Here is a 17,233-nt window from a genome sequence, read left to right on the forward strand (position 1 = left end):
TCAGTTGAATAACCCTATATTATTGGTATATGATTATAAATTATAGATTAAAAAAACTTTTAAGTGTATCCCAATACTGAATATTTTAATAATTTTTAACTGTTAAATTATAAAAAATGTGTATAATATATAACTAAAATTAACGATTAAAATTTATTAAAATATCAGTATATTAATATACTTAAAAGCTTTTCTATAGGTTACAAAGTATAAATTGGAGATGACAATTTCAGTGATATTTTTGCCGCATTATTGATTAATTTAATTAATAGTGCTTAAAATTTAACGTTAGAATGTTGAATAATTTTTAATGGACTTCCGTCTAACATATTGTCGGTGGTTGGTAATTCTGTTCTGTAGACACTCAGCATTTAGTCAAAACTTCTTATACTAACTTGAGTTGTTTGATTATTTCGTTACATTGTAGGTCACTTAGAAGTTGGCAATATTCCTTTTTCAAGTGCTCGTACATTAGTATATTCATGTTCTTATATATATAAAAGAATATTAATTATTATATCAATCGGAATGCATTAAATAGAAAGAAGTCTGATTATTGTCTGAGTATCCTACATTCCTACTAAGTTAATAAACTTTAAGGATTTTGACTTTTGAATGTGCTGAATAAGAAGAACAAATGGTGAGCTACTGAGCTTTGGAAAATTTTATTTAATTTTATGAATGATGTTTAATACATCAAAAAAGAAAATTAAATTATACAGACAAAATAAAAAGAAGGATATTCTTTGTACCCGAAGATAAGGGAATTAATTAGGGAGTGGACTCCCTCCTAAGTAGGCTTTGATAGTTCATAGTTAATACCTTTAGATATTTACAATAAAATGGCACTGGGCTGCACCAAATTACTGCAGTGTTAAATATTAATATCCTTATTCCTTAAGAGACTCGCAACCTTCACGGCTTCCACGTGCCCCCCTTTCTGCCTGTCTCTCCTCTTTTTTCTCTAGATTTTCAACTTGCATAAATAAAATATGAGTAATAATTCAAAATCTTAATTTATCTTTTTAATTCTTAAGTAATTTTATATATATATTATTTAAAACTTTAAAAATTATGAAAATGACTATACTCACAGTAATTATGGGTGATAATATTATTTTTTTAATTATTATTTATTATTTATTTTGAAATCTTACTCTCGAATCTCGATTTCATCCACTTAACGCGCTTATATTGTTCTGTTCCGTCGGCACTCGTCAATTCCCCAAAAGGAAAATAAAAAAATAAAAAAAAAAGATTGCTACTCAATACTTTCTACTTATTAAAACCCGCATCTTCTTCCCTTCACATACTCCCAATCTCATAACACAACCTTCAACTACACACTTCTCTCACGCTGCACCACAATGGTGATGATGGAGTAATAATCCTCCCAGATCCACCCGTTTTACAAGGTACTACTTCTTCTCCTCTACTCTTTCATGTTCACCTCTTCTAGCTCCATATTTCCATTCGAAATTTCGCCGCGGTGCCGTCTTATTTATGCTACTTGTTCAGTTTTGCTCTATCATCACTTAGATTATAGATCCGTGTGATTGTTGTTGGTTTTGAGCTGAAGTACGCGTCTGTTCTTGCTTTCGAATCAGTTAGAACCTGTACGATTCTATTTTTCGAAATCTTTGGCTATAGTAGTTCGCATGCTGCTTACTTGATTTGAATCTGTGCTGATATTGAAGTTTTGTTGATTATCGTTTGAAAATAGGAGACGGTTTTTATTTAACATTTTTAAGTGTGATAACGATCTGATCGGCAAGTTTCTATGATATATGATTTTGCTATCTCAGTTTTAGCTGATGCATTTGCTCGATCCTTCGTCGTTTGCTTGCTGAGTACACTTTAGATTCGTTTCGCTTTTTCGGAGTTTAAATTACTTATATCAGTGTTGGTTCAAGCGATCTGGTGCACCTTAGATTTGTAGTTCGTTTCATGCATTTGAAATGAAAATCATTTGCTCTGTATAGCCAAAAAAAAAAAAAAAAGATACGAAAAGAAAAGATGAAGAAGAATAGAAAAGAAGTTGAAAATAACATGCACCTCATTTTCACCGTCTGTTGAAGCTTTTTTTTTCAATGCATGCTCTGGTTTCAGTATTTGCACACTTCACCTGTTGAATCTATCATACTCTAGGTATTGCCAGTTTGGATCCAGTAATAGAATAAGTGTTTAATTGTTGTTTGGTTTGTGACCAGGTCAAGGTGATCTGTGAAATATTGCACCCCTAAACAACATGGCTATAGGGAAATATACTAGAGTAGATGGTAGGAGATCATCATCGAGTTACTGTTCAACGGTGACTATTGTTGTGTTTGTGGCTCTGTGCTTGGCTGGGGTATGGATGATGACGTCATCCTCTGTTGTTCCAGAGCAAAATAAAGATGTGTCTCAAGAGGATAAGGTTGAGATGAAAGAACAGAATGAGGTAAAAGAGCAGGTTAGTGAAGTTGATAGTAGCAATACACGACAATTCGAAGATAATCCAGGTGACTTACCTGAGGATGCAACCAAGGGGGATAGTACTGTCACATCAGAAGACAACTCAAACGCTAACTCTGAGGATGCTAAAACAGAAGACACAGACAAGAAAACAGAGGATGAAGATTCAAAGACAGAAAATACTGAATCAAACTCAGAAGCTACAGAAAGTAACAAAGAAAGTGATGAGACGTCCACTAAGGAAACTGATTCTGATGGGAGTGAGAAGAATTCTGGTTCAGATGAAAGTGAAAATAAATCTGATAACGAAACAACAGATGGTAAGATAGAGGAGAAGGTAGAACAAAGTGATAATAATGAATCTGACGAAAACTCTAGCAAGAATACAGATGATGATTCCAAAAATCAGAAATCAAATGAGGTATACCCGTCTGGGGCTCAGTCAGAACTTCTAAATGAAAATAAAGCAGAAACTGGATCTTGGTCAACTCAAGCAGCAGAATCAAAGAATGAAAAGGAGTCTCAAAAGTCCTCCAAGCAGTACAGTTGGAAACTTTGCAATACTACTGCTGGCCCCGACTTTATCCCATGCCTTGACAACTGGAAAGCAATTAGGAGTCTTCGGAGTACTAAACACTATGAACATCGAGAGAGGCACTGTCCTGAAGAACCTCCTACCTGCCTTGTCCCTCTTCCTGAAGGATATAAACGCTCAGTTGAATGGCCTAAAAGCCGAGAAAAGGTTGAAATGAACTCAGTTGTTGTCAATTATAATTCTCTGTTTCATTGTAAGCTCTCTCATAATTAAGTTATTCTTGTGCAGATATGGTATTACAATGTTCCACATACTAAGCTAGCCAAAGTTAAAGGGCATCAGAACTGGGTGAAAGTTACTGGCGAGTACCTTACTTTTCCCGGTGGTGGAACTCAGTTCAAGCATGGAGCACTTCATTACATTGACTTTATACAAGAGGTAAAGTGTATTTTTGTTGCTTTTAATGTTATCACAAATCTGGATGAATTTGCTGCATGTTCCATAAATTGATATTACATTACATATTCAGTTACAATTTACAAATGTAGTGCCCACCAACCCCTTTATGTTTCATCGTACAAAGCACAAATTTTCTTGATCTAAATTATTATATAGGCAGCTCTTATGACTGAGATATCATGCTCTGATCAGAAACACTTATATTTTCATCCTAGAGTTGCTCAATATAATGTAGCATGTTTACCTAAATTTGTTGAAATTTTACTTAGTAGTGTTTTGGTCATACAGTCTGTACCTGACATTCTTTGGGGGAAACGCACACGTGTCATATTAGATGTTGGATGTGGTGTTGCCAGCTTTGGAGGATTTCTCTTTGATAGAGATGTTCTTGCAATGTCATTTGCACCAAAAGATGAACATGAAGCTCAGGTGCAATTTGCACTTGAAAGGGGAATCCCTGCTATTTCTGCTGTGATGGGTACAAAGAGGCTTCCCTTCCCAGGGAAAGTATTTGATGTAGTCCATTGTGCACGATGCAGAGTTCCATGGCATATTGAAGGTATTCTGATATCGTAACTTTAGTATGGTGATCAGCTGAATTCCTAACATAAATATAGTTTGTAGCGATGTAAAATGCATGAAAAAGTTGAGGCTTATTCTATTATTATTTTGTGTACAACTGCAGGTGGTAAACTTCTTTTAGAGTTGAATAGGGTCTTGCGTCCTGGTGGTTTCTTTGTATGGTCTGCTACTCCTGTTTATCAGAAGCTTGATGAAGATGTTGAAATATGGAATGGTTAGATGATAACAGTCTTATGTTTCCCTCTTGTATACATTTTAGTATAGCAATGTATCTAATCTCTGACACTTATGATTATTTGGCAGCCATGAAGAAACTAACAAAAGCAATGTGCTGGGAACTAGTGTCAATCAGCAAGGATCAAGTTAATGGAGTTGGTGTAGCTGTTTACAAGAAGCCAACTTCTAACCAGTGTTATGAGGCACGTTCTAAGAATGATCCTCCAGTTTGTCAAGACTCTGATGATCCTAATGCAGCATGGTATTCTACTCAGTCTGACACATTTGTGTTTTTTTTTTTTTAAATTGATTTACAACGTTTTTTTGGGGGGAAAAGAGTGTTAAACTGAATACCCCCCCCCCCCCCAAAAACAGAAAAAAAAAAATCTCTCTTCATGCTACCTTCATACTGCATAACATGCAGAGCCTAATATCTTTGGTGCAACAGGAATGTTCCATTGCAAGCTTGCATGCACAAAGCACCAGTGAGTTCAACGGAACGTGGGTCGCAGTGGCCTGAGCAGTGGCCAACAAGACTGACCAACGTACCTTACTGGTTGTCAAGTGACCAAGTTGGAGTTTATGGGAAGCCTGCCCCTGAAGATTTTTCTGCTGACTATAAACACTGGAAACGTGTGGTGTCGAAGTCCTATCTAAATGGGATGGGAATTCAGTGGTCAAACATACGGAATGTCATGGATATGAACGCCATCTATGGAGGGTGAGCAGAAACCATGGTTTCCAACATGACTCTGAATTATACATTAATAATTTGCTCTCTTATTCTTTAGTGCTTGACATATTCATTCTTGGTGGCTTCCAGATTTGCCGCAGCTTTGAAGGATAGGAGTATTTGGGTCATGAATGTGGTTTCAATAGACTCGGCAGATACTCTGCCCATTATATATGAACGAGGTCTATTTGGTATATATCATGATTGGTGTGAATCATTTAGTACCTATCCCAGGACCTATGATCTCCTCCATGCTGATCATCTATTTTCAAAGATAAAGAAAAGGTACCAATAGTAACTATTTGATCATATATTCATATTCATTATCATCAAAAAGCTTTGGTTATACTATTAGTATATTACGATGCCATATGCTTTATTTTCTCAATGCCCATGCAGGTGCACTGTAGATGGTTTAATGGCCGAGGTTGATCGGATTCTCAGGCCGGAAGGAAAGCTTATTGTCCGCGACACTGTTGAGACCATTGAAGTGGTTGAGAACATGGCAAGGTCAATGAAGTGGAAGGTTCGTATGACTTACTCCAAGGAGAAAGAAGGCATGTTATGTGTCGAGAAGTCAACATGGCGGCCCGAAGATTCGGAAACCCTTGAGTATGCTATTGTTTAAGCCTAAAGTGAAATGCTAAAAATCGCCTAAAGTGAAATGCAAAAACTCGTGGGTTTTGGCTGCTGAAAGTTCTTGTGTAACAGTATTTCCACTATCAAGCATGTAACAAGTTAGTTAGGCATCTATTTATTTTTTTTGGTCTTATTTCCGTTTCGTATTAATTTTGATATCCCTCTATAATATCCAGAGGTTGCTCTATTTTGCCGTAACATGTTGCGATATTGTCAAAGAAATTTCATCACATTCATGCAAATGTAAAGGCCATTGGTTAATATACTTTCAACAGTTTGAGAATAACTGACATTCACAATACCAATAATGGTAGTATTTATCACATGAGATTCCCAGCACTTTTATCCAACGGTTTCCAACCTGTTCGGATGATTGCAAAACAATGCGTGGATCTTTCGACTCGTTTTGGCAACTAGATTTGGATTCTGTTTTCGTGCCGACATTTTCGTGGGTTTCATGGATTATTTGAGAAAAAAGGTTGATCAAGTTGGATTAAGGGACGAGAGGAAATCCATCCTTGTTAACCCAGTGGCAAATAACGAGGTTTCTAATTACCAATAATAAAATTTTGGCAACATTAAATTAAGAATTTAATTTTAATATACTATCAATGTAACATAATTTTACATCTACATCCAATCACGCTTATCAAATTAAAGACTTGTTTTTTATAGGATCAAATTCCTTATTTTTATAGGGTAACATTATCAAATTAAAGATTTGTTTTTATAGGATCAAATTAAAGGCTTGTTTTTATAGGGTAACATTTACAGTGATTTTTAATTACGATTGAATCAAAGCCACATGATCAATATACTTTTTTTTTAACTGACGATAATCACCTAATAATTTGTACTAGACTTTTAATAACATCACATGATTGAATAATGCGCAAAAATATCATATTTTATAAAAGGACTTGAAATCAAAGCTAATTACAAACCGCAATCACCGGATTGTAATCCTCCATCGAAAGCATATGCGTAGTCCGTACAACTAATCACGTGGTCAAAATCATGTCTTCATAGCCTCTCTGATGTGGGGGTACCTATGAACCCATCGAGAGAAACCTGCACGAGTAATAAAAATGCAATAACTAGTTTACCAAAAAAGTCTCCAGTACTCTAATAATTAGGAGTAGAATAATAAACATTTACCAGCAGAAATAATCTCAGAGAGATCCATATCCACATTTGTATCCTGTAGTTATTTGTATCAAACAACAACAAACCAACAATGAAATTAATACTTACGAAATCAAAATATAAATATCTAGTCGACCACCATATTTATCGTTCAGTAAAAATCTGGCCTGGGTAATTCAAAGAGCAATATCAAGGTTCTGTACTTCCGGTAGAATGGGAGGAGGTACATTGGAGAGGGGTATTGATAGGCGTGTATGGATCCATGACAGCAGAAAACAGTGAAAATAAACATGAAAACACATGCAGAGATATCAACGGCACGTTTCTTTCGAGAAATGATTAGGTCATGCTATGTGCATGTGATGAATAAAACAAATAGTAGAGAAATAGAGATATTTTCAAAGTTCAGCGATTCTAAGTCACAAGTCCCACACATGGGGTATAGCAAAGGTGTTGGCGGTGTGTTGAAATTGTGATAAAACCACGGTGCAACTTATAAGCAACAAATATCACTTTAATTCAAATCGTATTCATAGGCAATAAATGGGAAGTAATACTTGTAATGCTAGGGAACCAACTTCTTTCGGCCAATATCAGCCAATTTTTTTTAAATTTCCCTATACTTTCCCAAGAAGAAATACAACATTTAGGTTCGAGTTTAAACAATTACTGCGTAAATATTATCTTCTGAATTATGCTGTTTGACTAACTTTATTTAAACAAGAAAGAAAGGGAATTCACAATTCAGTAATTCACCTGTTTTGATGAAGCCAGACATCTTGTGATGAGTTCATAAAGACTGCCAAGAATGGTATTATTGAAATCAGAACAGCTTAAAAGGGCCTCTTCTGATGTATAATCAAATACCAGTGCACAAATGGTTGCCGCCATCATCATACTTGACATGTCATCAGTATTTCCTACGAACCATGATTCAGCAACAAAAATCAAGATAGATGCTCTACTCCGTTCTTTTCATTCAAACCTAAACTAATACAGGGTTTCTCTGGTATCCTTGTCTTTTCAAGAGTAGTATTGAACACAGTACCTACCAATTTTATGTTTTGAAGCAAACAACTACATGAACAAGCAAGGAATCAAATCATAACAAAGCATAAAATGGGAAGTTAGAGGCTGCCACCCAATGTGATACCTGACCAATAAGCCAATGCCCTCAGAAGACTAACAAAGGACGATTCATCTACCGTCAACTGAATTTTGTCATTCTATAGTAGAAAAGGTGCAACTTATATCAACAGTTTATATAACCAATATTGTTTATCATAAGGCTTCTTTTTAAATAATAAAAAAAAAGGATGAGAACATCACCTTTAGTAGAAGGTTCATTATTGTATCACATGCCAAAAAGATGCAACCATTGTCCTCAACCATATAACCATCTGGCCCAACTAATTTACTGAAGCAATCTATAACCTGCAAATAAAATCCATTATATTAGCCACAAAACATAAAGCTTTGCTAGTGATGTTAAACAGGAAGCACCATCCTTGCAACAAATGTAAAAGGCAATCATAATGATCATTCAAAGAGAATAGTTTACACTTTTGAGTCCTCCGCATGAAGCCATAGCTTTGCATCCTTCAATCTCCATAGTAATTTGACACAACAGGGGTAGCAGAAAGCACACAGCATAAAAGGGGCTGAAATATACAACAATAACTCTAAGAATGTAAAATATTTACTACTCAACCAAATAACCAAAAACAGATTGCCAGATAAAAGGTTTATGATTTACCAATAATTATCTTTATAAAGATACCTTTGTTCATCTTCTCCTTCAACAGAAAGCATATAGCCTAAAAGATTTTGAACCTTCTCCTTGCATGCAAGAGGCACTTCAGCAAGATAGCTGAAAAATGTAAGGAAAAATAAAATTGAAGACTTACAAAATTTTAGTGAAAATAACCTCAGCGAAATTCACACAATCATACTGCATTCTTTGCATCAGATACAGAAAATAGCAGCAGATAGTGCACTGGTAGCAACAATGTAGGACTATACCTCCCAATAATCCTAACAGACGCAAGTAAATCGTCCCCTTTCTTTTGCCCATGTTCCTGTGCAATTTCACCATTATACTTTGCTAAAACGTATTAATTACTAAAATTATGTAGAGTGACTGAGTTATACAACATACCTTTGCATCTTCTAAATACTCTAGTACAACCATAATTGTCTCATTAAGTTGGTGAATCAGCTTTGTCAAGGTGCCTTCATCAAGCAGGTTTCCTACAAAAGAACATCAGTTGATCGTTACTTAAAAGTCTTGTAATCCCACCCACGTGTTCTGCCCAACCTAAAGCCAAAAGCAATGATATGATAATAACCATGCAAACATGTGAAAGAATACACATGATCTGCTCACAATAGAAAGGTAAGTGGGATAAATTTGAGAAGAACTTCTATAGGATTCCAAACAGTGAATTGAATTACCATCATTTCCACCAATGTTTGAAATTAACTTTATTATCTTCTCAACCAAAGAGCAGGCAACAGCGACATTTCGCCGCTTTAGCTCAATTGCCTCAGCAGTAGCTGATGTATCCTGCGGTGCTTCATACTTTAGATAGGCCAACTCATTCAGCAGAACAGCAATTTCAACCCTTGACTGCTCCAAGACAAGCAATAAACACCTAAAAAACCATAGCAGTGAGAAATGAAGCTATGAGTGCACAATGCAGACAACTTAAAAAGTTGTCATTTAACTATCAGACTTACATTTCAGCTGGAGATTGTACAGCACTTGCGCTTACTTGGTTAATCAACCAATCTTCTCCATATATGGAAACCATAGACTCAGCTAAGAAGAGAGCCTGAAGCCTTTCAGCAGGAGCTGCATATGAATTACAAATCAAGATAGATAGAAACAAGCAATTCGTCTAGTTAGTCAAACCGAAACACAGTAGTTAGAAATAAGAACATTCTTTAGTTTTGTAAAAGTCCATATGATCTGTGTAAAATCTCAAGATCACCTCATCTAGAAGTCCCAAACTCTTCCTCCAATACAATAATCCCTGTCCGCTTATGGAACATTAAAATATACCTTTATAGCATCAAACACCTTTCTCTAAGTAACAGTATATCGTTTTCTATTTTCCTTTTAATTTTGTGAAGTTTTCTTAGGCCTTCTTACAATAATCCCAACCTCCTCTTTTAGCTACAATCACAATCTTCTTGTTTTTTATAACAAAGCTTGCAGACTTACTGCACCTTTTAGTTTGTAAGATCACAAAGTAGTATATACCTTCATCAGCTGAGGCACTAGTACAGTTACAACTATAATGAACCTAGTGGGGAAACAAATAAAGAGGAACTAGGAAAAACAAGGTAAAATAGCATAGTAAATATATCTCAGCAAATGGTCTCAACATACCAACACGATTCTGCAAAACAGCAACAATACCAATGCGAATATTGTCTGAAATATTATCTTTGGAAAGTGTTCGAAGTGCAGCAAGAAATTGTGCCTGAAAGAGCCAAGAAATTGAAGTCAAATGCACGGAATTTGCAAGGCAAATGAATCAAAACGTATGCACATAAAAAAATGTTATAAGAAATTAAGTACTTAACACAGTATTTAACCTATGAAGATCACTAAAAAAATCCAAAAATAACAGTTCAATTTATGGAACTTTGGTGTTATCCATGCATAGACTAAAAGAATTGACCTGACCAAGAAGATGAAACTTCAAACCAATTAGGAAATATTCATATGAAATATCCTAAATTAAGTGAACCATACTTTATCAAAAGTGTTCCCTAAACCTGCATTGCAAAAGAGACGACATGGAGAACATGAACTCAATCCTAACCCAAACTGCAGCTAGGTAAATATTATAGCAATTTTCAGTCACTTAGCTTATGTAAGACGACCTTTTTTTTTCCTTTTAATATTTATCCTACATTTTAGGATCTTGTTACCTGAAAGCAACAGAATAAGGCATGAAAGCCTACCGTGTCTTTTGGAGAAAGAATGCCATTAAGCAGGTGGAGAGCATCAAATTTTAAGGATGTGTGTAAGACTGCAAACTGCCTTGCTATTGCTGTTAACTGTGGAAAGACACACCGAGAATATAGCTTTATATATCACGGGAAGATTACAGAACCAAAATCAAAATGAAACAAATTAACTCTAATGCAAAATACTCAAAAGGTACACTCACAATAACCAAGAGCTCAGGTAAGTAATCATTGTAGATTATATCCAAGGATATCCTACTCAAAATCAATTGCAAGAGTTTTATAGATATTTCCATTAGATGTGAACCTGCATAAAGTTTGACAATTGTGAATTGTGGACAATGAAAATAAGAATCAGCAGATCATAAAATCCCGTGTTTTGAGTTGTGCATACTACAGGAAGATGACTACTATAAAAAGAATGAAATTTTTAATTTTATTAAATGTGTATTTTTAAAAATTCAAAACGAAATCTTCCCATCCTTTCCAAATAACTCCTGCAGCTTGTTCACTCACTTGGACATAGTATACAAAGAGTGAGTTCAACTTCCCAACCAAATCTTTCTTATGTGGCACATAAATGAAGAGATCAAAGGACCTTTGGTAGATTATGTCAACCAAGAATTGACCCAATATTATAAAGGAATATTAATATTAATGGTTCATAGGAGAGGTTTGAGAACAAAAAATCTCTTTTCATTACAATTTCAGCGTGTCCTATATTGACCAGTCACCAGTCTGAAGCAGGAAGCCATCCCATCAATCAACAAGAACTTACCATCCTGCAGAGAAGGCATTTGAGAAGCTAGTATCTTGATGCCTCCAGATTCATAAAGCTTCATAATTCCATCACTAGATGCAGCCGATACCAAGTATAAAAACTCATAGCATTCTTCAAGAACCGACGAACCAGATCTAAACAAGAAACTTAATAAATAATAAGACATGATCACTTGGTCAAAAGTACTTAAAGAGCAAGCTATTGCGTACATGTAATAGCAAATTTCAAACTCCCTTGCTATTTTCGTACTTTTTTCACGAAATACGACTTACAAGACTCCACGTTACAAGATCCAATTTGTTCATCCACCATTTGCAAACAAAAGAAATAACTGAATTTGGTCCCATTTTTTTCTGAAAATTGTCCAACTATGCAAGTAATTTGTCGCATTTAGTTGTCTCCGAAATAAAAATACAAAGACAATAGACACAGAAACTCAGTTTGGTTATGGGGTCAAGGACAAACACACAAGCTATCCGTCTCTGTCTCTCTATCTTTGTATTTCAGTCTAAGAAATAGAATCTAAACACAGTCTATACAACCCTTAAACGAAGAATCCATGGAATAGTGAAGTATATGAAATAACTGCACATCCAATGTGCTATCATAAACCGAAGCACTGAACCACAGTGTGCTGCTATTTCATCTATCATCAATCTATCCGTATGTATGGTAGTAGCACATTGCTTCCAATACAAGAATAGTATGTTATCAATAATTTAAAATTCAAAACTATATAAAATTAAAAAAGCAAGCGAGAGGAGAGAGAGAGTGAGTACGGGGTGGAGATGACTTCCAAAATGAGAGGGATTTTTGAAAGCATGTCTTGAGAAGAAGCAATATCAGGAACGCGACACAAAGCAGCAAGAACAGTAACGGCAAGGTGCAAATATGCAACTCGATTATCGTTATTAACAGATTCGGGTTTAGGCATGCCGGTTCTGAGAAGGCGATGGAGGAAGGAGGTGCCGACGGCGTGGTAGACCTTACGGAGGGAGGAGTGATCCTCTGCTTTGCAGAACTTGGTTACCAGAAGGAGTCCAGCTAGGCGCTGCTCGTCTCGATCTCCTTTCAGAAGCTTCAAGCATTCCTCCATGTTCGGACATTGTTCGTGTTCTTCTTGCTGTGTCTGTGACTGTGTAAGCATAATTGATTTCAATATGCAGCAGCATCAGAATATAACATAACATATCAAGAGAGAGAGAGAGAGAGAGAGCTCACCATTGACGTGGAGGTGGAGCACTCTCCAGCATGGGAGACCTTATCAGCATCCATGGAACTGAACCTAAGTACCTGACCTCTGCTACGCTTTTCACTTCCACTTCCGCAATTGAAATGAGAATGCGAGCCTTCTCGAAGATGAAGGCGATGAACTGGAAAGTGGAAAGTGGAAACAGCGTCGTATACGGGCTCGCTCAGATTTTTTTTTTGGGGTCAGGGTTTAGGCCCACGACGGGCCCAAACCGCCGAAAAGACAGAACTCCAACCCTAAGACCCTAAAACCCGACCAAAAACCCTAAGACCCGACCCGGAGATCACAGATCTCTTCCATCTCCTCGACGCCGGTTCCCCTCAAGCTGCTGCCTTCTGCTGAATGCTTCGTCTCCGTCGCCGTTCTTCGCGCTGTCTCCTACATCGGCGCCTCCCCGACTTAGCCATTCGGTCTCGCCTTGCTAGCAGCCGCCGCCAACACAGAAGCGCGACGCCTTCTCTTCCGAGGTCCATTGGCAGTCCTTGTTCGCGCCGCTATCTGACCCGCACGGTTAATGTTCCACTGGTTAACGGGCTAATCATTTTTATTATTTATACTGGGCCATTTAACTACCAACTCATGGCTCAATGTCTCTCTGTTTAACTAGTGGACTACTAGGACTATGCTTTATAATGTTTGAAAAGTTTGAAACTTACCCAGTCCAAAAACAAAAGGTTTGAAACTTAAGTCTGGAAAAATACAAGACAAAAAAATGCCCTAGAAAAATAAAAATAAAAAATATGTTAAAACTAAAGGGTTTTTGAAAAAAAAAAAGAAGTATAATATTTTTTAAATTCTAAACTCTAAATTATAAATTCAAAATCTTAAATTTTGAATTCTAAATTTTAAACTCTAAATTCTAAATTTTAAACCATATACCTTACATTTTAATCTTAAACCCTTAATTTTAAACTCTAAATCTAAATTAGTAATATAAAATATAATAAATAAAAAATTAAAATTTGTTTAATTGACAAGGAATGTAACACCCCTTATTTAATAAGCATTAGAACGTAAGGATGAGCCTAAGATTAGTAATGAAAACTTATTTATAAAAAATATAAAATTTAAATTTTTAATATATTTATTATATATTTACTAAATAGTGAAAATTCATTTGTTCCTTTAAAAATAAATTATTTTCATTTTCATTTAAATCCATGAGAGAAAAATCTATAGAAAAGTTGTCAATGAAAATGAAATATGCTAAAGGCGTAGTCTTACATGTTATATATCTGTTAGATTAGATATAAGATATCTTTGTCTTCGTTGCTGATTTTAACACACACTTATCTTTCAATGGCCTTGTATAATTAATTACAATCATTTTTACAACTCCTAATATTATCCCTTAAAAACTTTAATTTATTGAAAGGTGAAATTTGATGAGATTAGAAATTAATGGTTGGTGCTCGACTGATGAATATCGGAGAGTTAGTTTATGCCTAAAGACTAATTAATTACAATCTTTCTAAAAAAATTATTTGTTTTGATAAAAAAAAATCACTTATACAAAATGACTACTATTAAAATTAGCCACCAAAATTAATTATAAAAATAGAATACATAATAAAAATAAATTAAATTATGCATATATTTAATTTATATACAAATACATAATGACTAATTTTAGTATAATAATATTTTTTTAAAGAAATAAGAAGGAATATTAAAGTATAAGTAGCTAACTTTGAGAAAATTACAAAAATATCGTGCGTGCACACTTATATGACTATAGCTATATTATCCATACTATTTGTAGAACAATTTTGCTGGATAATCAATAAGAATTTAGTTAACTATAACTTAATAAGTATTTTTAAACTGTATTTTAGACTAATTAATTGTCATTAATTAGTGATTATTTAAATTTTATTTTTTAAAAGGATCCTGCTAGAGAGACAATGGACTATTTGTACAATGTGTACAATGGCTATTGAGTTATGAAATTAACATCCCCTACACTATTTAGAATAATCATCCGAGTAGAAGGGATAATAAACATCTTCTCGAAAAATTAATTTAATTTTTGGGTTCACCAAGGATCGAACTCTTGACCTTTCGGATCTAGCGCTTTAATACTATGTCATGATACCACTCATCCCAAAAGCTTCAGCTGATTGAAAAATGTAACACTAATAATTATATCTCTAATACTCCATAAACCTCCATTGTACACATTGTATAAATATTTCATTGGCTCCTCATACTTTCCCTTAAAAATATAAAATTAATGATTATTAATTATAATTATTTAAAATTGACTAGTTAAGAATTATTTACCTATACTTTTTCTTTGCAGAAAAAGCATAATAACATGTGTGTGTGCACTCTTTTTTTTTTTTCCTTTTCTTCTTTTCTTCTTTGGATGGAGGAGGATTTTAATGGAACAAATAAATAATGTAGAACGACAAGAGATAAGAATTCAGGTGGAATTTATTCGAGTTGCTGAAAGCCTAACTTTGCCAAAAATATCTAATACGTAACATTATTGCCAACTCTTACTACATAATTACATTTAAAACAATGGAAGCAAGATGCATGCATGGAAACAATCAAACAAAGATATCAAGTTCACAACCTATTATATTTCCCATACTAACATGCAGCATATACATGCATTATTAGTTTGTTTCTCAATCATTTTTTATAATAAGAAATTAAATAGTAGCAAATACGTCTCATTGACCATTTCAAATCTTAAATATAAACTTGATAAAATTATATTTTCTATGAATTATGAAAGTGAAAAAATGTAAAGAGATATTTACAATTAAATTAATTCACTAATAAACATCAAAAGAGTAAGAAAAAATGGAAAGATATTTAGAAGAAAAAGAAAAAGAATGAAGCTGGAATATATAATAAATAATCTAGATAGAACCCAAACACGAAATTATCCAACCACTACTAATAAGGACAAACTTTATGCATCCACATAAAATAAGTTATGTATTATCTGATCTGCCAATAATGATAAAAAAGATGCTGCATTTTGAGAAAGAAGCAAAAAGAAAAGCTACTATGAAAAGATAAAGCATAAGGATCTGGCCCGTAACTGTCCACTAACATGCGCCACTGCCGCCACATAAGACCTAATCCTAATAACATGCCAAAGAACCTAATAACTTATACTATACAATAACCTCACCAATCTGTCACAATAGCCAAAACAACAGTCAAATAGAAACTCTACACCTTGTAACATAATCACAGCAAGACTCTTTTTTCATGCCATGTGTCATGTAATCATAGGTCCTAATGCGTGCGTCACAATATATAGTTTATCTACGTAAAGGTATAACCTATAATTAGGGATATAGAACTTGAACTCGAAAGTTTCTTTAGTAAAAAGTCGGGTATATCGTTAATTTCCATGGCCGAAGATGCATCAAAGATTGAAGAAGCATGTGCACTTGACAGCGTAGAAGGTTGTGAATGCGATAATGAAGACACAAGCAGAGTCACTTATTATTGTGACTGGTTCCATGGACATGGACTACTGTGCTCTACGTTGAAGGAACTGAAGAAGGAGTTGAAGGGACTCAAAAGGGGTATAGTTCTGAGAGGGCGAAAATGGAAGACACATTTTGTGCCATGGTTGAGGACATGCTGCTGCAGCTTCGGCGAAATGATGAGCAAGAAGAAGAAGAAGAGGAGGAGGGGAATGCAGTTCCAGTACGATCCAAAGAGTTATGCTCTTAATTTTGATGACGGAATGATAGAGAATGAGGATGATGGTGCTTATCTTGATTTTTCGGCTCGATATGCATGTCCATTGGGAATAAACAAGGAGTTTCTGGGCTTGGAAGCTAGCTTAAATCATGATGAAAAACATTCTGGGTTCATTATTCACATGTTCTAGTTATTTTTCTTTTTATTTCTTTTTCCTTCTTGTGTTATTTTGTTCAGCTAAAGTGTATATATATACGTGCATATAGAGAGGAAGATGCGTTTTCACTTAAATCGTTTTATATATGGACCAAATTTTAGTGTAACACTGAGTTATTAAATTTTATGATATTTTCTAAAATTTTGAGTATATGCTTTCTGTGTATTGTATATTCAAGTATTCAAAGTACAATATGATCTTTGTGAATTGCCTGCCTTCATAATTAAAAAAAAATTATAAAATTTAATAATTGAGTGTTACACTAAAATTTGGTTAATATCTAAAAAATTTAGCCGCATTTTCATGTAAATGTTAAGTATGTTTAAAATTGTTCATATCTCAATATTTGCGATTGTAATATAACCTGATTGCAGGATTGTATATCTTTATGCTTGAATTGTTAATTAAAATAATTTAGTTTAATCTATATTATTATATGTTAGTTTTACATTATTTAAGTCATGAAAGGTTTTTTTTTCTTCTAGTATATAAATATGGAAAAAAAAATTAGAAGGCTAGCATAATTTATTATTTTTGACTAACAGTTAATTAACAATGTTTAA

The 17,233-nt window shown here is 34.4% G+C and overlaps 2 protein-coding genes across 5 annotated transcripts; one reads left to right on the forward strand and one right to left on the reverse strand.

Moving 5' to 3' along the window:
- The first annotated feature begins 1,168 nt into the window (after positions 1–1,168).
- LOC112715944 (probable methyltransferase PMT26) lies at positions 1,169–5,941 on the forward strand. The gene is made up of 9 exons (XM_025767780.3): positions 1,169–1,415; positions 2,211–3,196; positions 3,278–3,427; positions 3,737–4,007; positions 4,134–4,244; positions 4,334–4,508; positions 4,695–4,967; positions 5,070–5,264; positions 5,379–5,941. The coding sequence occupies exons 2-9, from the start codon at positions 2,249–2,251 to the stop codon at positions 5,605–5,607; spliced, it is 2,352 nt and encodes a 783-aa protein (XP_025623565.1). The 5' UTR covers positions 1,169–1,415; positions 2,211–2,248; the 3' UTR covers positions 5,608–5,941.
- A 428-nt stretch (positions 5,942–6,369) lies between these two features.
- On the reverse strand, positions 6,370–13,479 carry LOC112715945 (uncharacterized). Of its 4 annotated transcripts, none has more exons than XR_011866754.1 (17): positions 12,748–13,479; positions 12,306–12,661; positions 11,524–11,660; positions 10,949–11,052; positions 10,740–10,835; positions 10,159–10,252; positions 9,504–9,618; positions 9,219–9,418; positions 8,923–9,014; positions 8,787–8,842; positions 8,545–8,634; positions 8,326–8,425; positions 8,094–8,198; positions 7,918–7,990; positions 7,521–7,812; positions 6,777–6,819; positions 6,370–6,689 (listed from the first exon to the last, which is right to left on the reverse strand). XR_011866754.1 is itself a non-coding variant. In XM_025767785.3 (17 exons), exons 1-17 carry the CDS (start codon positions 12,799–12,801, stop codon positions 6,634–6,636), a joined length of 1,935 nt encoding a protein of 644 aa, XP_025623570.1. In that variant the 5' UTR covers positions 12,802–13,479; the 3' UTR covers positions 6,370–6,633. The 4 variants fall into 4 exon arrangements, 2 of the variants coding, with proteins under 2 accessions (XP_025623570.1, XP_025623569.1); XR_011866753.1 differs by having other exon boundaries at positions 11,524–11,672; positions 12,748–13,380; XM_025767785.3 differs by having other exon boundaries at positions 7,521–7,684.
- Positions 13,480–17,233: the final 3,754 nt, after the last annotated feature.

This window comes from Arachis hypogaea, chromosome 10 (genome assembly GCF_003086295.3).
Source record: "Arachis hypogaea cultivar Tifrunner chromosome 10, arahy.Tifrunner.gnm2.J5K5, whole genome shotgun sequence".
In the NCBI taxonomy this organism is placed as follows: Eukaryota; Viridiplantae; Streptophyta; class Magnoliopsida; order Fabales; family Fabaceae; genus Arachis; species Arachis hypogaea.

Bases quoted from the DNA above. Each gene is read 5' to 3' on its own strand.
- LOC112715945 (XM_025767784.3), bottom strand. From the start codon at position 12,801: ATGGATGCTGATAAGGTCTCCCATGCTGGAGAGTGCTCCACCTCCACG. The intron at 10,836-10,948 runs GTGAGTGTACCT...GTCTTTCCACAG, and splicing joins TACCTGAGCTCTTGGTTATT to TTAACAGCAATAGCAAGGCA. The intron at 8,199-8,325 runs GTAAACTATTCT...TTTTATTTGCAG, and splicing joins CATGCGGAGGACTCAAAAGT to GTTATAGATTGCTTCAGTAA.
- LOC112715944 (XM_025767780.3), top strand. From the start codon at position 2,249: ATGGCTATAGGGAAATATACTAGAGTAGATGGTAGGAGATCATCATCG. The intron at 4,008-4,133 runs GTATTCTGATAT...GTACAACTGCAG, and splicing joins AGTTCCATGGCATATTGAAG to GTGGTAAACTTCTTTTAGAG. The intron at 4,509-4,694 runs GTATTCTACTCA...TTGGTGCAACAG, and splicing joins GATGATCCTAATGCAGCATG to GAATGTTCCATTGCAAGCTT.